The sequence below is a fragment of the Thunnus thynnus genome, chromosome 12 (genome assembly GCF_963924715.1).
Source record: "Thunnus thynnus chromosome 12, fThuThy2.1, whole genome shotgun sequence".
NCBI lineage: Eukaryota > Metazoa > Chordata > Actinopteri > Scombriformes > Scombridae > Thunnus > Thunnus thynnus.
Window position 1 is genome coordinate 20,144,641 of NC_089528.1, and position 22,463 is coordinate 20,167,103.

Genomic DNA, 22,463 nt, shown 5'->3' on the forward strand with positions numbered 1-22,463 from the left:
TATTGATTTAACCTGCTGAATGTATTTCTTCAAAACATATTTTTAGCTTTCTCTCACTGTTATCAGCACACAACATTGTTTTAAGCTTTGAATTTTGAAGTTTCTCACTGAAATGTGTCTTGGGATTGGTGGTTGACTTCTCTCCTTACATTGTTACATACACAGGCTTGTATATCTTTACTTTTTAATCAAAGAAACAGATATTTGCTAACACAGTCAGAAAAAGAGCCCCGTACCCATTACACTATTACATCCCTTCTACCTGCAATCAATCTGCCATGCGGTACATAAACAAATGTGATCCACATATCAAAGGTCTACATCCAGTACACGGCACCTAGTATTGAATATATCAAAACAAAGCAAAACAAGGTAGAATAGGAACCTCACATCTGCACACAGAGCAGTACATAAAAAGGCACTGTTCAACTCTAAATTAAGGGCCAACACCACTGCCAATATGGAACCAGGGGGAAAAGTGTAAAAAGAGAGAGGAAAAATAGAATAAATAACTAAAGATAACTGTAAGTAGTAGTGCATAAGTGAATAAATACAAGTTTAGTCCTCTACACATGTGGAAGGTTGATCAAAGAATATTAAAAAGGGGGTCCAGATGACTTAAACAGGAGAGTTTCATGCCCATCTAAGCTGGAAGTGCTCCAACTGCCAGTCACCTAAAAATCGTCCATGCTGAAAATGAACAGGACATCTACTCTTGAAACCCTAAATACCAGAAACAATCCTCCCTTTACATCTATTTGCAACTGTTTCTCCTTTCTTCACCCCATATCTTATTGTTCTAGTTACCATACAGAATATGGTGATGGCGTCGCTTGACCTGTGGATGATGTGTATGCCATATCATCTCTGTTGGTTGAAATAAAGCCATAAATGGTCCTACATTATATTCTCTGACGCTAATGTCTCTGGGTTTAGACTTTACTTCTATTACTTCTAACCATTTTGAAAGCACGCCATCATTTTCTCTCGCCTTTCAAGAAGCTATTTCATTTCTGTTCATCTCGCTGCGATAGATATGTACAATTTTAACACTACCTCGCCTTAGTATCCCTTAGAAATTCAGTCACTATGGGACTATTTTTTGAAAATCTCTCTCTCTGTTGTGCTCTTGAGGAAACGTTGGCACATGACATGGTGTGAGATAGATGCAGAACAGCAATCCTTTTAATTCAAGAATGGACCGATTTCAGTGATCCTTTCTGTGACGTTCGTGTTTTCTTTTTGTCATCTGGATTTTATTTTCCAGCAGCAGCAGCAGCATGTCTCGCAAACAGCACAGCTATCAGTTCTTGGATGTCGCAGCACACTCTACGCCTTTTGTGCTCGCTGTATGAGAGCTGTGAATACACCACCGTTAACTCTTTATCTCTTCACACACACACACATACCGGGTTGCTGTGCATAAGTACACACCCACAAGCACAAGCAGATGACTGGATGTTTCGCGTGTCTGGGGCAGCATGTATCGAGGAGATTCTTAGATACCAATAATCCTCTGATCCAGTAAATTCACACGAAGACACACACACACACACACACATACACAAACAGGATTTCATACTTGGAGCTTTTGCCACTAATGATTTTAAGAGGATATATTCACATCGAGGACTTGTGAGAAAGAGGTGACAAGAGAAGAGTAGGATTGAAACAGAGGGACAAAAACAGCAAGAGTGAAAGAAAGTTAAAGATCTCATAGAGGGAAAGGTTTCGTACATGTGGTTGCCCTCTCCCTTCCTCTCATACACATTTTCCTCCCTCTTATTCCCTCCTTCCATCACATCTTTTCTCCTCCCTGCTCCCCCTCTGTATTTCTCTACCTCTTTTTCTGTCTTTCTCACCCCATCTCTGGAAGAATAGCAATTACGGTCCAGGACTGGTAGAGGCACTTGTAAATGATTGAAAGAGAGAGAGAAAGAGAAGAGAAGAGAAGGAAAGAGTGGACAGGATAATAAGATTCAGAGAGCTGGAAGTCTGTATTGTCACAGAGTTTGTGTCAGTGGGAGGCAAGAAAGGAGAGGAACAATCTCCCCTATTCTCTTTCTCCTTTCACTCTCTTTTCTCCCCGTTTTTTTTTTCTTTTCTTTTCATTTATTCACTTTCTTTCTCTCACAATCTCATTTCGCCCTCATTCTGAGGCCAAAGAGCCAAACTCAATTATAAACTCAGAACTTTTCTCTGCCATCTGACCCTGGCATGCTTCATTTGTCACGTAAGTAACATCAAGGCACAGAAAGTCTCAGAACAGGACGCCTGATTAACAACCAGCCTGTTGTGTCGAGTATTTGGTCAGATGGTCTGACCAGCGACACTGTCGTTATGTGCTTGGACTTTAGAGGAAAGATGAAGTTGTTTAGTTATGTCACAGACTGCCAAATTCAAGCAAATGAGTCAGATTTGACCCTAAGCACCTGTGCAGGAAGATGTTTTGTTTGTGTTAATTTTTGCATGCAGTTATATAACTGTTAACTCTGTGTTTATTCAAGGTTTGTCTTTTTAACTAGGCTTTACAGTGTTTTAAGCAAACGAGATGATGCCTTTTTTTTTCCCTTATTCTCTGAAAAATGTGTCCTAGACTTTGTCTCAGAGCAGGATAATTGCAGACTTGATGACTCAAACAATGAAGTTGTGTTTTAACAAGCTAATCAATGTGAAATTGCAGTTCCTCTTAAATGGGTCATTGGTTCAATTAATCAGTTGAAGACAAATCAATTACAGTTGTAATTGTCAATTTATGATTAAGTTAATTGTCTTTTATGTATACTATTTTACTAAATTACCCTGTTAAAGTGTGCATGTTCTTGTGTTCATAACATTAGAAATTGAATACTTTTTTGTTAGTTCAACTTTTTAATAGTTTGTGATGGCAATTTGTCATTATAGAGTGTTTTTGTTGTACAGATTATGTACATTCACTTTTTAGAAAAACATGAGTTTGGAAATGTTCTTGTAAAATTAAATTACTTCAGATTTTGCTGTAGAACTATCTGGAAAGGATCATTTCAATTTGTTAAAAGTTTGGTCTTGCAGCGTTTTTAGTGTTTTGGTAATTATTCCCATCAATTATTATAATCCTGCAACATGACTAAAAAGAAGTCAGACATAGACTATAGTTGTGTGATGAAGAATTATCTGAACCAACCACCAACAATACACTCTCATTTTTCTCCTTATTCTGTTTCCTTGTTATCAAGCCTGAGCCAGGCTGAATCACAGCCTCAAATAGGCTGACTCGCTCTGTGTATGCACGTGTATGTGTGTGTTTGGAGTGTTTACAGCCTCAGGTTGGCTCTCAGTGTATTGTGTTTGTACATGTGCTGCTAACCTAATAGCTTTGAGATTTGGTTCATTATTATAGCGGGGCGGGGGGGGGGGAGTTGTGGGTTGTGTGTGTGTTTGTACACGTTTTTGTTACCTCATTGGGTACTTTTCCACTACAAGCATCAACCTTGTCAGGACCAGTAGTCCTCATGGGGACCAAAGCCTGGTCCTAATGAGGCAAAACATCATTTCTGAGGTCCTGATTAAGGTTAGGAGTAAGGTTTGGGTTAGGCTGTCCACAATGAATGGAAGTCGGTGCAATGTCCTAACAAGGATGGCTTTGCATACTTGTGTGTGTGTGTGTGTGGGTGTGTGTGGGTGTGTTTGGATTCCTGTGTATATTTGCAGACAAAGCAGTGGTGTATCCCCCAAAGTGCAGCCGGCGTCCTAGATAGAGCGATCAGACACCGTGATTATAATGTATTACTCTAATATCACCACATACAGTAGAAGCATGGAATATTGTGTGTGTGTGTGTGTGTGTGTGTGTGTGTGTGTGTGTGTGTGTGTGTGTGTGTGTGTGTGTGTGTGTGTGTGTTTGTGTGTGTGTGTGTGTGTGTGATAATTGCACTGCGATCAGCCTACCACAGATTACAACACTCATTTATCATCTCTCTACATTCTCTTGTTTTACCTGAACAAACACATGCACATTTTCTGTCGTCTCTCTTTTGTGCACACACAAACACACACACACACACAAACACACACACACTTTGTATTATTCATGTCTTCTGTGTTGGAGCAAAACAAAATGATGTCAGTGTTTATTTTAAAAAAGTTCCTTTGATCATGTCACCAGATTTGGAAGCTCACTGACCTCTACCTGTGACCATCCTCACAGTCAAAACAACAACAGCGTGTCGGAGCTCCACCGATGCAGCCGTGAGAGTAAAGCCCATCCCTCGCTGTACAGCTGATTAGTTTTCACCAGTTGTTTTGATTTCTTTGCTATCAACAAAATCAAGGCCCTGGTGTCTACTACACAAGATTTGAGAGTCAAATTGCAATCTACTGATGAGGTGTGTCTTTTGGAAGTCAAATGAAAACACAAAGAAAACATGGTGTAATGGGAATTTGGTAATTTTGTTTCATTAAAGGAATACTTCAAATTTTGGAGAATATGAAGGGTGGGGGAGGGTGGGGGGGGAGAGCTAGCCTGGCTCTGTCCAAAGTTAAAAAATACACCTACTAGCGCTACTAGCTATGTTTATGACATCTACTTTTATAGCTCACTAATTAACACATGTCTTGTTTGTTTATGCAAACGGAAATGTCGTCACTGTGAGGTTGCCAGGTAACCTCTTGGTAATGAAAAGACTCCATGAAGTCGCTTTGCGCGGCTGTTTTTTGTGCCAAGAAATAGTAACACCACATAACTCCCCAAAAAACACAACTTGTTTTGTTTCCATTTCTGTTTTTGTACTAATTTAAGAAACAAGATACGGGCGGTTTGGTGAGGCTTGGCAGTCACAAAACAAAACAACAATCCAATATTTTGTTGATTGTTAAATTTTAGTACAGTCATTGGATAAATGTTCCTCTGCGAGCCTCATTTTTAACCCTGAAGAGAAACAGTCCTAACACTCGATATAGTTATTTGTGGTTCCAGACAACTCAGTTTGTAAACCTACAAGAAGTACACACAGCGCTACGATATTACAGTATATTCAGTGAGCCTTGTCTGCTGCAGAGACACAGTGCACTAAAAACACACAATGCCTGTTTTAGCCTTGTACTGGATTTAAGACTTGCCCCAAATAAAGCATAATATAGGACTCCGAACTGGGTTATTTGTTTAAATTTAAAACAGATGGTGGGCAGACTGTGAGGGAAATGTATATTTAATATGTTGCTTTAGAAGATACACCACCACTGAACCACTGAACCATTTACCTGATACTCAAAGGTAACTGCACAATCAATTAAATGATTTTAGTGTAAAAAAAACAACAACAACCCAACTGGCAATCTAAACATAGCACCTCGTTTTGTGCTAGATCTTATACTCTCTGTTATTGTGTCTTTCTTTTGCTGTCTGTGAGCTAACTAACAGCTTACTGAGATGAGATGAAAGCACCACGTTCCACTTACTCTCATTAGTGCGAAAGAGGAAGAGGAAAAAAAGAAAGAGAGACATGAGTGTGTGTGGAGATGATGGAGGGTGACTGGCAGATGTGGTCATAGGAGAAAGCCGTCGGGACTATTTGTATTCAGCTCTTGTGGTATGATAAAGAGGTGTGTTATGAACATGTAACCTCGCTGGCATCGATCACGCTCCTCGCCCGCAGAGCGTTGATTGGAGGAGACCTGTCAACACAAAGCTCATACGTCAATGCTAAGTGGATTATACATACATATACCTGTATGGGCCTCATCTCTCTCTCTCTCTCTTTCTCTCCTGAGCAGCGCAGCGCTCTCATACTGTGTATTCATACACATATCAGTCAACACAAGACAAGTCTTACCTTGGATCAATGAAAGCAGAAGCATTGCTCGGGTAGCATCTAAAAGGGATATGGCTGTTGTTATTCTATTGTCTACTTATAGTCAACACATTCCTTAAAAAGACCAAAACCAACAGTCCGTCTCACAATACTTTTTGAAATATTGAAATACTATAATTAATTCATTGCTAGTTTTGGTCTTTTCATGAAATTTGTTAACAGGGCTTTGACTATGTCAGTGCCCTTGGCGAGATTTTGGATTGGAACCCCCAATAAAGGGCAACAATAGACAGACAAAAAGGCAAGTGGGGGTCAAGGCGCCATTTAGTGTTTGGTGGCATGTCCTGAGGTAGCTGGTGGCTGTCGGGCCAACACTGACTGACCGGTAAGGCTTTGAATAGCAAACCAGAGGAAGTCCCATGCAAGTCAATTGTGAAAAAAGACAGCAAAAATATTGAGAACAGTGAACAAATGTGTATTTCCAAAAGCTTTATACAACCCCACAAAAAAAGGTCACACTTATCTGATGTCCCCCCATCATTTGGTGCCCCAGGTGACCGCCTATGTGGCCCATGCCACTACCGCCCCTGTTTGTTAATATCAAGAACAATATAGTGCATCACATGTGTTATCCGTAAATATATATTCAGAATTTGTGGTATTTATTACACACAAATGTAGTAGTAGCTTCTATGAGTATCGTCCTTGATGAAAACAAGACTTCAACAGACACGATCCTTTACATTCTCATTGACAATCATCATGTGATTTTTTTTTTTTTTCTAAGACGCATGATGCTTGGTAAATTAATTAATTCTTAGTCTGACACTAACGTTGAAGAAGGACATGGACTAATGAGTGACTACTCAAAGTTGGGTTTATTAAAATAAAGGTTTTGGTTGCAGGGCTTTGGTTGGAGCCCAAACAGCAAGTCTTGCTCATAGATTTTAATGATGCTGGCCCCAGAACGAGGGACTGTATTTATCATCTGGGCCGGAGATTTAAAGCAAACCCTTCTTTTAAATTAGTGCAACTCACAATCAGCTGCACTTAAACACAAATCTGCACACACTGGCAGTACTCAAAGGAATGATGGATAGATTTGTAGCGATATAACATATGGTGTGGCTTCATCACTGAGAACGGCGTAATTACCTTTCATGTTGTGTTTACACTGACTGACTTCAAAGTCTTTGTTTATTTTTCAGGAATATATGTTTTCCAAAGCTTGTGCATCTTATTAAATGCTGCATTATGCAGCGCATATCCCTTGAAACCATTATTTCTGCACAGATTGCTTTGATACTCATACAGTGTTGCTTTGAAGCTTAAAACCCTCTCACTGTCCCTCACTCCCTACATCCCCTGCTCCCCTCTCTCACTTTCTTTCTTTACATCATCTTGTTTTTTTTCTCCTTTCACTGTCTTCACTGTTATCCTCTTCATCTTGCTAAGTCTTCTCCCTTTTCTTCTTTCGTCAGTGGGGCGTTTGTTGATCGAGTTCAGCTCCCAGATGACGATGGAACGAGTGCAGAAAGAAAACCCCAATGTGACGGAGGGAGGCCGCTACACGCCTCCTGACTGTCGGCCTCGATGGAAGGTTTGTGTCTCTGACTGTATTTCACGTTTTAAATAACATATATATATATATATATATATATACTCACACATTATTTATAGAAACCCATTTCCTATATAAGAAAAAAATAGATGAGAAGTTATGTATGGTAAAATACGCATTAAAATACTCATGTGAGTAAAAATTATGATAAATGAAGTCCAAATTATGAGTTTCTAAATCAAACAGTTATGTTACTAAGGCAAAATTATAGGATAAGTCACAAAAAAAAGGGTTTTTTTGTCAAATTTTGTCAGTGACTCAAAATTTCCGAGATATTTAGTAAAAATTAAGGGATACTTGGATCAAAATTTAAGTTACTAAATTAAAATTATGAGATACTATGACAAAATTGTGAGAATGAGAATCCATTTTTTCTGTTACTCGGAGAAATGCACACCTATTTTTTTCTCAGTGGGACAGTATTGGATTAAATCTTGAGAGGCAAACCATAAATCTGTATAGAATAATGGTGTAGAGGGCAGCTTCAAATACTTTTTTCACAGTAAATGGTGCAATTTCTTCAAGCTAAAAAGAAGATTAGTCAATTTCAGTGTTTTGTTTTCTCCTCCACATGACACTTCAATGAGGTCAGCGTGTTTCCATCAACAGTCAAAATAACACCAAAGTAGATGCACCTATCACAGCACCTAAGTATGAAGCAGCCAAGGTCAATTTGATGCTAATCTTCATCTGAGCGCAAAATTACCATGAATTTACACGGTAAATTACAGTTCAACCTTGTACTGTTTGGGCAGCTGAGAACGATCCACTCAAAGCACAGAGATAAAGGACAACCTGGAATCTGTCTCAAATCTGCAGTGCCACTGAGAGCCACTTCCTTCAGCAGATTCATTCAGATTCACAGTGAACGCGAAGCAACTTTATGTACATTGTGACATTGACCAGCGAGTTTTTCTACAGAACTGATTTTCCGATTTAGAACAGTTTACAACAGGATGAAAGAAAGCTCACTTGAGCATAATTACTCTGACAAACACTCTGTGGAACTCTGACAGACAAAGACTGTCTGTATTATCAAGATAGTTTCAGATTTTCACTTTCTAGCATTGAATAAATTATGCAGCTTAATGGTATTCCAACTGTCAGAGAAGTGGATAAATTCTGCTTTATAGTAAATGTTACAGTAAATACAAACAAACAAACAACTGAAACTGTCCCTGTTTTTTAGGTTGCCATCATCATCCCATTCCGTCACAGGGAAAACCACCTGAAGTACTGGCTCCACTACCTCCACCCTATCCTTAGACGTCAGAGGATCGACTACGGCATCTACATCATCAACCAGGTAGGTCAAATGAGAGCCTGAAATCTTATATGCAGTAAAGTAAAATCTAGCTCTAGGGCTTATCAGTTAATTTGCCAATTAAGTGTAGTCAATAAAATGTCAGGAAACAGTGAAAAATGTCCTTAACTTCCCAGAGCCCAAGGTGACGTCTTTTTATTGTTTTGTTTTTGGCCACAAGTCCAAAACCCAAAGACATTCAACTTATAATTAAAAATAAATTTGAAAAAGCAGCAAACCCTCACATTTAAGAAGCTGGAACCAGCAAATCATTGGTATTGCTGCTTGAAAAACTGCTTCACTAAGTGATTGATTATTTTACTTGTTATCCATTCATTTTATGTTAATTGACTAACTGATAAATGGACTTATCGTTTTAGCACCAGCAGGGTCTCCTGCTCAGCTCATAAAACATTTTAAAATTATTCTGTCACCTTCATTAGAAGTCAAAATTCAGAAAATTCAAATCAGAATTTCTGCTTTCTCAAACTCCAGCTTCGGTTTGAGTGTAAAGTAGGTCGTGGATTAAAAAAATATGAATAATTGTTATTTGCAGAGATCCCTGTTTTATGATAAACTGTATTACAGACAAGGTTACAACCTGTATAAATATCTTATTCCAAGCTCAAGACTAGACATGAACTAGATCTGTCAGCTTGTGTTATGTTCTGAGCATTGTGAAAAATAACTGTAGCCATCGTCAGGTGTTTCAACTCGTTAATATGATGTGAAAAATCAATTTAAGTCCATTTTCAGGTGCTTAAAGGCTGGCCTCCCTCCTCGCCCATCCCTAACTGGCCTACACTGACTTACTTTGTGTGTCTCTTTCCTTTTAATGCAAAAAAAAAAAATCTAAATCAACAACATATTTACCTTTGCTGCACTCAAGAAGCACTCAAGGCTCAAGAAGTTCGATTCTCTAAGTACTGTTGTGAGAGATTGCGTGTGTGTGCCTGCACACTGTGTTGGGTGAGAGTTCGTCTTCTTCGTCTATATTATGGGTAATGAGCTCTTCTTTCTGCCCTTTCTCTCCCCTGTGGGCCTTGCACAACGCCTTAATCACTCCCCCTGTGGAACAGACCTTTGGTTCCGCCTGCCCTGCTGTGCTCTGCTCTTGATATGGCGATGTTCCAGTGTCTTACTCTCTCGCTGTCTCTCTTATACACACACACACACACACACACACACAAACACACACAAACACAAAGTGTACATGTCCTCTCTGAGCATCTCTGAATCTCTCTTATCTCAAATATAAAGCTATAAGCGAGGGTAAGGTTGTGTAGAGCTGTTAGAGCGGGCTCAACATTTGAAACATTTTTTAACCTTACTTTTGTTTTTCTTCCCTTCTCTTCAAAAATGGGCTGGGGCTCATATCTCATTGAAATTTTCATCATTGCTACAAGGTTCAAGGTTCTTTTCAATTGCCATTATACAATGCAGGATTGCACAATGAAATTTAGTTGCAGCCTCTCCATGCTACACACATAGAGATAACAAATTTTAAAATATTTTAAATTAGAAAAGAGTTAAACAGTTAATTTGGCTAGAAAATAGAACAACATGTATAAAAGTAGCACTAAAGAAGAAATTAAAAAGGAAAAACTATGTTAGATATACAAAGAATATACAGTTACATATATACATACAAATTGTATGTTTTTACAATATGTGCAAAATAAAAGTAATGTGTTATACATGTTATACTGCAAAAACAGAAAAAGTCTATCGTCAGTTTCATCTTAGGGTCGTGTTGTTTGTCTTGACAAATGACTGATGTTACATCTGTTCAGTTTCTGTTTTCCACTTGTAGCAGAGCGTCCACGGAGACCAAAGTTGTTTTCCGGCCTTTCAGATTTATTGGATGACTATAATTATTATTTAAAACATGGTAGTTAGTTAATACATGTAAGAAAAATCCTTGGGATTTCAGCTACATAGCATCAGCCCTGAAGCAAAAAGGGATTTTGTGTCTTGCTCAAGGACGGTTGAGCAGGGTAACCCTCAGCCCTCCCACAGAAGGACGGTCTATTCATTAAGCAAGCTATGTATCTGACACAGAATATGAATCTTGTGTCGTATTCCTACCAACAAAAGTCCTGCAGTATGTTATGTCATACCACAGAGTAATGTGATTTAACAGTTGACGTCAGTAGAGCTCCAGCGGTATGCTCACCTCCACTTCAAATGGAAACTGATCCACTGCCTGGCTGTAATTATCTGCAAAACTATCTCACTCTATGATTTGGAAGTTCAAAGAGCGCTTTGTTTGAAGTAGAAATTACACTCATGTAGTTTTTAAAAATGCATTTGAACATGTTGAGAGTCTTTAAATCAGATATACAGTATACTCATGTAGCGATCTATGCAGCTGTGTTTTGTAGTGGGGTTAATTTCTGGCTCCTGCTTTCGGGCGCCAAGAGTGAAGTAGCAAAAGTAATAATGACTAAACGGAGATAGACTGCAGTTCACTGTTCCCCAAACGACTGACTCATCAGTAAATGCTTGAGGGTAAAAAATGTCCCTCCTTCTTATTACTTTGATTGAAATTTAAATTTTATACTAATTGGTTAGGAAGGGCATCTTGAGGTTATACATTTTATATTCAGAAGTAATATCATCATTGTGTAAAATGCATTATAATTGCATACATTTTGCAGTTAGCTTCCTATTTGAGCTGCAGCTGTATGCTGAGGTTTCATATTAGGAATGTGCCATGGCCAAAGCCTCCCTTTACATTTGTCTGAACCTTTAGGTACTTTGAAAACGATGTCGTTTAGAGCCTGGATTTATAAAGTATGGCAGCAGATCATACTTTACTTTAAGATCAACATTGTTCTCAGAGGCCTGATGGATATGGCTCCAAATCAGGAAAATCAAAAAAAGGGCTCCTGATCTGTACCTTGAGGCCATCCTAACTATTTCCTGAACACCAAAACAAAAACAAAGAAAACCTAATCAGTACTCTTTAGGTTTTTGTTCAAACCTCTCTCCTAGATTTCCTTTAGAGAGATCAGGAAGGACACATGGTTAACCTAGATTGCCAGACAAGCTGGCACACACTAACAGACAGTGAAGTCAGACAGACACACAAACAGAACGGACAAGCAGGCAGATTGAGAGGGACCGAATCAAAGCGACAGAGGTGGGATTTTGATGACAAGAAGTCCCAATGTATCTGACATGATGGCCGATTAAACCTTTACAGCGCTGGTGCCAGTTTCCGAGAGGGCGGCGGAGAGCACTTTTATATCGCGCTCACTCAAGTGTTAAATGAGTGGAAGTCTGGAACCTTTTAACACAGAGCCACTGGGGGGGATTGAGGTGGGAGGGGAGGGTTGGGGATGTGGGGGAGGGTGAGTGGTGATAATTTTCCCCCTCCAGTCTCATCCTTGCTAACAGATAATGGCTGTCATGTCCTTAGAGTCAAAACAGACATTTTGTGTCAAGAAGGGCCCCTTGGAGATTAGAAATGCCAAAGGTACATCTGCACCTAAAACACATACAGGCATGAACACACATAAATATACAGATGAAGGTCAGTGTCTCCCACATACAGTACCAGTCAAAAGTTTGGACACACTTTCCCATTCTCTTGAATGAGAAAATGTCCAAAATTTTGACTGGCATTGTGCACATATGCTTGGATGGTCCCATCAAGTATATTAAAGCCTAATATTTAAGTAATGTTGGTTTCGACTTATAAACAACAGGAGCCTACAGTACAGAAATGTTACATTTGTGTCTCCTTTTCATAGTTGGTCTGCTGCAGAGCACTGACAAGTTTTGTTTTTCGCATTGGTCACAATTCTTTGAAAAAAACAATTTAAGTTGGTGTCGTGAAATTAGGTTTTTACTAAACAAAAACATAAATTTGAGTATAGAGATTCTGGCTTGGTGAATAAACCTGTTTCTGGCCTTCTTGATCTTGATTATATCCTTAAACAGAGACAGGGTTCATGTAATTTAAAAAAAAACCTGAAAAATATGTGCTTTTTCTGGAGCCTTTGACCCATCCCACTGCCTTCTTTAGCAATGGAAACTATTGAAAGTTCCAGAAAAAGCTTGTAAGTGTACCTTGGGTTCAGCATGTCTATGACAAAAACAAAAATATTTCCAAAATATCTTAAAGGGGACATATCATGCTTTTTGTAATTTTCTGTTATTTTTATACTATTATGAATTTGGATGTCTATATTAAGCATGAGGTAAATGTATATAAAAATGTCAAAATCCAGGGCTTCAGCCTGCTCTGAATGCTTCATTTGCAAAGTTGCTTATACTTCTTCCTCGTTATGACGTCAGATTGTTTGCACATGCCCACAAATGGCCATCTGCTCTGTAGTCTTTGTTGCTAAGGTTGTTCTATGTGTTGTTCATGTTGTCCACTTGCATATTTTGGATCAGATTTGGGCTCCAAGATCTACGGATGTATTTGAGAAATTTCCATTTCAGTAAAAAACAAGTCAAAGAAATTAAATCCTGCTAATACTGTATGTTTACGTAGCCTCCGAGCCACTGGAAGTCTGCCGAGGGGCAGTTTCAGGGAGCTGACCAATCAGAACAGAGTGGGCTCATCAGGAGGAGGGCCTTTAAGGTACAGGAGCTAAAATGGCCTGTGTCAGACAGAGGCCGAACTGAGGGGCTGTATAAAGCGCCAGTATAAGATAAAGAAGGAGGTTTTTTAACTGTAAATCAAAGCAAAGATATTCCAGTAGAGCCCCAGAATATAAATCTAGACCTGGAAATGTGTAAAACTTATCACAAACTGTCCATATTGAAAAATTCAGCCATGTCTGACACCTTTCTGTGGTGTGCCAGGAAATGGAATGATAATTTAATGATGATTTAATGATGATGATTTATTCACGAGGGCACAGGTCAGAGATCACAGCTTCTAAGACCATCAGAAACATCTAGTCATTCACAGTTAAAACTGGCTGAATTCATCTCAGTTTGAGAGGTAGTTTCTCTGCACACTGCACCACCCTGCTGCCCTCCTTTAGCCTCAACTGGACATTTCTAAGCAGCTATCATCTTGCTCTGAAAAATCGTGTTGCTGGTGAGGTACGGTGAGTAGGCGTTGCAGAGGGATCATGCGGAAAGTGATATAGCAACCTTGCTGTTCTGCCCTGCTGCTCTGTCTTCTCTGCCTGCCGAGGACTGAGGCCAATGTTTGTTTGTTGGCCATCAGCTTCATCATGTAAACTGGAGAGGAGCCCAGAGAAAGGGACTGAACTAAAAGGAAAGGTGAGAAAGAGAAAGAGGGGGAGGGAGGTGAGTGATGGAAGTGATGAAGGAAGAAACCCCATCTGCTGTTATGATTTTTGTGGGAGCTTAAAGGGATAGTTCGTATTTTTTGAAATGGCGTTGTATGAGGTTCTTATCCATAGTCAGTGTGTTACCTGCAGTAGATTTGGGTCACCATGCACCCAGTTTGGAGAAGCAGACAGGAGCACTACATTGCTTAGCTTCCATGCCGATATTTCTGTCTGCTTCTCCATACTGGGAGGTTGCTGACCCCCATCTACTGCAGGTTATACACTGACTATGGATAAGTACATCATACAACCCCACCTCAAAAAATATGAGCTATCCCTTTAAGGTCGATCCAAGCTGGAATCATAGCTGATTTATACCATCTAATGCTCTGCAGCTATAGGGGAAGTCTATTAGGCAAAAGCCACATAATATTCTGCCTTTTCTTGTTTCTTCACTGATATCTGGTGGCCTCTGATATGTTTGGCTGAGCGTTTTGGGTGCAAATGACAGAGCATTAAACAAAATGTGCAAGTTCCTAAAGAGAAATATGCTGCTTAGGCTGTAACTAGTATCAAGGTGCTTTTGAGATGCTTAAGTAGTCTTGATCTCTATTTTTGTGGCGTTTTTGCACCAGCAGAAAATTGAGAGGACAAAAAGGGAGGCAGGATAAAATGCAGCATGCTGACATGTGGTTTCAACACAGACAACACCATAAGCTTCTGCTGGGCGCCTTGCTCCATTAATCCGCCAAGACACTGTATGACCCACCACCCCCTTTTTCCCTCTCTTACCCCTCGTACACACTCTGACTCTCCAGTAACTCCTCTGGATCTGAGTCCAAAGTCCCAGGTTGTATCATTTTTGTAATACTTAATTGCAATGTTTCCTTCACCATCTTCCAGACTATTTTTACTTCAGAGTCCATTGCCCATTTTTATAGTATTTATACAAGTTAAATTAACTATTTAGAAGAGTTCAGTGGGGGAGGAGAGGGGGCATTGGGATTGCAATGGGGGAGGGGTACCTGTTTATTGAAAATATTGGTGGATTTGGCTGTTTCCATGTCTTTGTCACCCGCTTCATGGCCATTACAGATCATATGTTAAACAGACACATGTCAGCCGATTTTATCTTTCCTAGTAAATTAATACCCCAAATATATTTTCCAGTTAAAAAAGTTAAATATGCTTTCTCAACCTCTTCCCAAAAGGGTATTAATATTGGACATGAAAGGAATCTGTGTGTATAATTTGCTACTTGTTCCCCACATCCTTTCCAGCAACTAGTCCCTGCTAAGGGCTAACATTTCCCAAACTTATAAAGCGTAATAAAATATCTCATGTTCACTTTCCAAGTAAATTCCCTCCAGTATTTTGATGATGTCTTAAAGTTTCCACTTAAGGAGTCTTTCCAATTTTCTGCTGATGTGTTAATTTATAATAATTTTTTCCATTTCTCTTTTAATTTATTATCTACAATGGTGAGCTTTTGCAATATTTTATGGATATTTGAATGATTTTCTTTAGTTTTATTTCTATTTTGAATCAGGTATTGTATTAAATCATTTTTTGTTTCATAAGATAACTTCCCACCTGTGAATACTTACAGAAATGTTTTTGGTCTAACTCATATTTGGAGGCTATCTTTTCAAATGAATTTATTGTGTATTTTGTAAGTAATTGGGTGTATGTTACTAACCCCTTACTAGCCCAGCAATCTAAGATCAATTTATCAGATCTGTTTGGAATAAAGTCAGGGTTGTGCGCCAATTCTCTATGATATACACATTAACTATTTATTTCTATTTTAAATACATTGGCTCTGCCCTGTATTTTTTTCATGCTGCTTTTCCTACAAATGGTAATGTCTCAATTGATATTGCTGCCATTTCCTTTCCTGTATTGATCCATTTGGCTTCTGTTTTCCCTTTCATCCACTTCTTTATTGTGAGACTTTTGTGTTGCATGAAAATAATTCTGTAATTTGGCACACCTCCTGAAATCATTTTATTCCATATATTAAAACAGGATCCTGGTATTGGTATTGGTAATGCTTGGGAAAAAAATAAAAATTGTGGGAGAACCATCATTTTTATTGTTTCTACTCTGCTTAGTATTCATCTCCATCTGTTCAAATCCTTAAAACACAGTAATTATTCTCGTACAGTTCATCTAATATCTTACTAATATTGAAGACCAAGCATCCCATTTAAGTTTATAACAATCTTTCAAAGCTTGGCTAACTTGTTTTCCTATTGTTAATGATGCACATTTGTTCTTATGTAATTTGTATCCTGAGACTTAACTATATTCTTCAATTGTTTTCATTAATTTACGCACTGATTCCGTTATAGACATAAGATATATAAGATAAACTATTATATCATCAGCGTAAAGTGCTAATTTATGCGTTCCTTTTCCTAACTGTATTCCTTTTATGTCTATATTTTATCTAGCTGCTACCACTATTACTTCAATATATATAGCAAATAAAAGGGGGAGAGAGGGTCTCCTTGCCTGGTTCCTCTTTGTATTATGAATCTTCTTGACAGTGTACCATTAGTTTTTACTCTGGAAATTAGATTACTGTAAATTGCTTGTAACCATAAGCTAAATTTCTTGTCTAAGCCAAAACTGTTACAGATCTCAAACATAAAAGGCCAACTCACTAAATCAAAGGCCTTCTCGGCATCTAATGTTATTAGCAGAAAGTCTTCATTTTGCTTTTGAGCATAATCAATTAAATGTATCATTTGCCCAATGTTGTCTGCCAAGAGCTTTCCTGGAATAAAGCCACACTGATCTGTATCAATCATATCTGTAATAATGGGTTTTAATCTATTGGCTAATATTGCTGATATTATTGTATAGTCTGTGTGTATGAGGAACACTTTTTGGCATCCTTCTTTCTTTATAAATACGAGTTATTACAGTGGATTGCCATGTATGTGCCCATTTTCCTGCATCTAATGCATAATTGTATGCTTTTGATAGTAAGGGAGTTATTTGGCTTCTAATTTTTTTTATATATATATAAAATTCATTTATAAATCTGTCATCTCCTGGAGATTTTCCTGCTTTCAGTCCCTGTATTTGTTGTTTGATTTCCTCTGCAGTGATTGTTTTTGTCAATTTGGTGTTTTTTTCCTGTAGCATCGTTGGTAGTTTAGGGTTACTCAAATATATCCACTCTTACTTCATTTATATATAAAGTTTCACAGTAATTTGCGAACACTTGTGCAATCTCTCCTTTATCAGTTATTGTTTCTGAGTGATCTCTTTTTAATTTTGTAATATAGTCTTTCTTCATTTGTCTTTTAAGTTTATACCCAAAATTTTTTATAGATTTTGGTCCACCATTGTAACTTTCCTGTTGTTTAAACCTCATGAATCTATCGATCTCCAGTGTGCGTGTTCTATCTAATTCAAGATGCTTTTCCTTTAATTTAATTTCATCTTTAATGCTACTCGTCTTCCTATGTCTATCCTCCATTAGTTTCATTTGCTCTAAAAAACTGTTTTTGTTGTGTTTCTCTGGCCTTTTCCCAGATGAATATGATACTATATGACCCCTCATGACTGCTTTGGCTCCTTCCCATAATATAATTGGATCTGTATACTCTGTATTATTTATTTCTACATATTCAATCACTATCTTTTAAATTTTTCCTACAAATTTCTTATCCTGTAAAAGTGAGTTGTTTAATCTCCAAATAGTTTTGTGTTTACTAGTTTTTAATGTTATTATAAGTGAGACCACTGCATGATCTGACATATTTATTGAGCCAATAGTACAGCTTTTAGGCAATGTTACGTTGTTTTTGAACATAAAGAAATAATCTAGTCTGTTATAAACTGAGTATCTCCCTGAGTAACATGTATATTCCTTCCTATATGGGTGAAATGTTCTGCATATGTCTACAAGGCCAATCTCTGTGCATGCTCCCCTCAAGATATTTGCATTTTTTTCTGCTCTGTGTATCTTGGAGGAGTCTAGCTTTGGGTTCAATATCAGATTTAAATTTCCTCCTAATATTACAACCCCCTTACTTTTTGTTGTTATTATCTCTACCAGCTATGACATAAGCTCTGGTTCTGTGTCTGGCGGATAATAAACGTTAAGGAAAGAAATATCTGTACACTCTATTTTACCAAAACGTATCGACCTTCTTAATCTATACTACAATTTTCTTTTTCAAAGCCTGTGTGGGATTTAATTATTAAAGCCGTTCCTCTCCAAGCAGAGCTACATGAGCGATAGTATACCTGGCTGTTGGTTGTTTTCTTTAGTTTCTCATGTTCTTGTCTTCTCAAATATGTTTCCTAGAGGAATATTACATCCCCTTTATCTCTCTCCAACCAAATCTTTTTCTTCTTTACTACATTATTCAGGTAGTCCATGAACACTCAGTGATATTATGTTTAAGTCACTCATGAAGCAATAATTTTGCAACTCCAAGTTTTTTGTTCTCTGTCTTATCTGTTGTAAACAGGTAGAGTGTGTGTGGGCAGGTGGAGGAGGGTCGGAAAGGTGAGGGATAGGGAGTGGGAAAAGTATAAAGAGTAAAATCAACCTAAAATAATAAAAAGAAAAGAAAAAGAAAGAAAAAATTTCGTCGACTCTGAAAGTTTGGTTCTTTTCAACCATTTCTCTTGTTGTATAGGCGTACAATTAGCGGCCTCAGAAAGTAAAAACAAAAATTCTTCCATTTATCAGTGACAGCAATACTGCCGCTCCTCTAGTCCCTATTTATTAAACCATTACATTATAAGAAGGGAAAAGGACAAATAAACAAAGAAAACACATTCACTCCTCTTCATGTTTTATGTATTTTGCAAACTTATTTTATATTTAACTCATAAACACACTTCTTCCATTATTAATTATTTTTTCACAGTATATAAACCTTTAGCAGATGTATTGTAGTGTCGGTACTTCTATGTTTACTTTGGCTATTCTGTAAGAAGGTGTACAACATATACAACACATATAGACACACACATATACATACACATGAACATACATACAAAAACTCAAAATACATATCTTTCTTCTTTTGGTTTGCCTTCACTTCCCCCACATTCCCATGTCCTCCCCTCCTCATCCCATCCTATCCTACTCCACCCAACCCCACACACACACACACTCAAAAAACACTCACAAGCACGCACACGCGCTCACACACACACATATACACACACAAAAATACACAGGGAGAGGGAGAGAGAGCGAGAGACCATCCATTAGTCCATAAATAGTTATCCTACTGCCAGTAAATTAGGCCTATATCACTGTAAATAGAAAAACAAAAGGTCCTCCAGGCGGATAATTTCAGCACTTACAGTTCAACAGTGTGTCTGTTAGTCTTGGATGTGAGATCTTTCTTTTATTCCCCATTAGACCGTTTCCCACTGTTGCACTTGAGTGGCATTTTTCCCATTCCATTTCTGTTTCTCCATCTGACTTATAGAGGCCTTTCCGCTCCAGGTCCTTTCTTGCTAGTTCTGCACTGCTGTAGATGGTTGCAGTGCCGTCCTTAGTGAACACTGTGAGTTTTTCTGGAGCCAGGATGTGTGACTTGACCTGTTGCTTTCATAGTTGTTCTCTCACAGGTCTATATGAGGCCCACTGTTGTTTCCCTTTTGTAGTAAAGACATGGTCCAGGTAGATGCGTGCACCATTGAGGTGGATCTCTTTCTTCTTGGGCCTTTAGTACTTCTCTCTTACTGTCATAGTTCACAAGATGATTGGTCTCGTGAACCGACCCCTTCCTTTAATATGTCTATTCTGTGTGTTCAGGTAATTTAGGGTTCCTTTTCCATCAGTAGAGTATCGTTAAACAGTTTCTGGATGAATGTGGTCATGTCATTCTCTTCACTATGTTCAGCTATGTTGTAAATGCACACATTATTTTGCCTTGATTTATTTTCAGTATAGTCCATCTGGTCTCACATTTCAATGATGCAACTGTTTAGGTAATTTATTGTTTTCTGGTCCTTAAGTTTTTCGTCTTTGAGTTCGCTCACCCTGGTCTCCAGTTCCGATGCTCTTGTGTTTATTGTCTCCACATCTTGTTGTAAATTCATCGTTTGCTGCATGATTTTTTTAATATCTTGCTCTGTGTCAGCTCAGAAGTCTTTGAAGTCCCCCCTAAAGTCTTTAATTTCTCTTAAAATGGACTCCTTCAGCTCCACAGTTAATTGTTTCATCTCACAGATATCTGCCACTGTTGGTGCCTGTAATGTTGAGGTTCAAATCAGTTTTCTTCTCTTTTCCCCGTCGCTGCTTTGCTCTTGTAGTCATCCCCTGCTAGTTTTATTTACTGCATGTTTTCTTTGCTTTTAGTAACTTATTAGCCAGTTTTGAGGGCACAGAGTTTCACGCTGCCATCGCCATTGATCACATGACCAGACACGGACAACATCCTGACTGATTTTATCACTGAGGAAGTACAATCCAGCCAGACTTCACACACACATTTGTTCTCATTCATGTCTACACTTCAGTTATAGCAGAGTCCGGCACTGAGTGGACATCGAAGGATCAGGAGGGATCAGGCTTTTGGTGTTTCTGTCTGTATTTGTTTGAGGTTTATGGTCAAGGTTACTTTAAGTCGGACCAAGCAGTTCATTGGTTTAGGAACGGCCAGACAGGCCGCCAGACTGTGTGTGTGTGTGTGTCTGTGAGAGAGAGAGAGACTTTCAAGGTGTTGTGTTGCTTATTTCTTGAAGTTTCAGGAGACAAGGTTCACATAATAACGACAAACCGAACCAAAGCACCAAAAATGCCATAAATCCTGTCCACCGGCATTTTGTAAAGCGATTCGTCCACAATCATAAGTTTCTCTTCATCTTGTTTTTTTTTTTTTTTTGAAACCTGCCACAGTTCTTTATTTTAGATTAGAAGCCAATCTGACAGATGAGATGGTTGATATCAGATCAGTGCTGACACACTGGAACAATTAGCATGCCATGCTGTGGCGGTGCAAAACTGTAATACATCGACAAAAGATTATTTTCATTATTGATTATTCAAGCAAGAACAAACAAGAGTATTTTCTTGTTTTATCAATTAATGCTTTGGTCTATAGCATGTCAGAAAATACTGACCAATGTCAATCCGAGTTTCTTTAACTCCAAGATGATATCCTCAAATGACTTTTTATTTGTCTGACCCTCACCCCAAAACCTAAAAATATTCAGTTTACTATCATTAAAAGCAAGAAGCAGCAAATCCTCACAGTGGACAAACAGGAATGAAAGAGTATTTGGTATTTTTGCTTGAAAAATAACATGATTTGAACAATTAATCAATTCTTAAAATAGCTGCAGATCATTTTTCTGTAGATCGACTGATCGATAATTCGTCAAATGGTTTGTTTTGACGCATAACAGTGAAATGAGCCTGCATCTTTTCATTTCAAGATTTTATACTTCATTCAAACCATGTTTCTTTATTCAAAGACTTCACTCACTGTTTAATATGAGCAATATGACTCACACAAATACACTTATTACAATATTTAAAATGACAATGGGTCTGTAACATAGAAAAATGTCACTGCAACTAAACATTGCAGGGTTTTTAAACTAATGGTGAGTGTATTGAACTGTTCACTCTTCACAAAAATTGAATGGACAAAATGTTTTGTTGTTTTTTAATCAGTTTGCTTAAATTAGCAGAAACCACATCACGTAGTAGCTTCTCAGATCAGTTTAAAAACACCAGCTAGTGTGAAGACACCTCACACCGCCATGCTGCATAAAATTAGTAGACCTTTGTATTTGTGAATATAGTAACAAGTTTCAGTTTGATATATTGAAACAGCGCGATAGGAAAATCCAAGCACATACATAGAATATTCAATCAATGTTGTTTTTAATCTTTAGTTTGTATTAGCTTTTTTTATTCAGGTGATGAAGAGAGCAAAGAATATTTAATTATAACATTCATTATTTTCTTATCTACTCTGAAAGTGTGCAGGCCTGGGTGAAATATTTAGACATAAACCTCTTAGAATAAAGAAAAAGCTGTGCCAGAGCTTTGTTTTATTTGTCTTTCAGTCTCCAGTTCTCTCTCTCTCTCTCTCTCTCTCTCTCTCTCTCTCTCTCTCTCTCTCTCTCTCTCTCTCTCTCTCTCTCTCTCTCACACACACACACTTCCACCACCACTCTGTCTCATGGATGGTTAATGAACACATTGAAAATGTTAAAAAAGAAAAAGAAAATGAGAGACTTTTTGTGCAGTTGACCATAGAATAGGATATTGATCTGATGAGCAACAGCTCTGTTCCCTTCCTCCTCCTCCTCCTCCTCCTCCTCCTCCTCCTCCTCCTCCTCCTCCTCCTCCTTCTCCTCCTCCTCTTCCTCCTCTCCTACCTTGCCCCTCTGCAACTTTATGTTCCAGTGATTGCTGGAGCATTGTTACTGCTTTGTAGAGGAACTGTACAGTAAAATAATGTTCTTATTCGTACCATATCCTTAGACCC

General features: G+C 38.2%; 1 protein-coding gene across 1 annotated transcript in view; it reads left to right on the forward strand.

Annotated features, from left to right (window-relative positions):
• Window positions 1-22,463, forward strand: part of b4galt2 (UDP-Gal:betaGlcNAc beta 1,4- galactosyltransferase, polypeptide 2) — a 191,995-nt gene that overhangs the window by 82,026 nt on the left and 87,506 nt on the right. Inside the window, exons 3-4 of the mRNA XM_067606214.1 lie at window positions 7,271-7,389; window positions 8,600-8,716. Of these exons, the coding sequence (XP_067462315.1) occupies window positions 7,271-7,389; window positions 8,600-8,716 (236 nt within the window). The remainder of the gene's footprint in view (window positions 1-7,270; window positions 7,390-8,599; window positions 8,717-22,463) is intronic.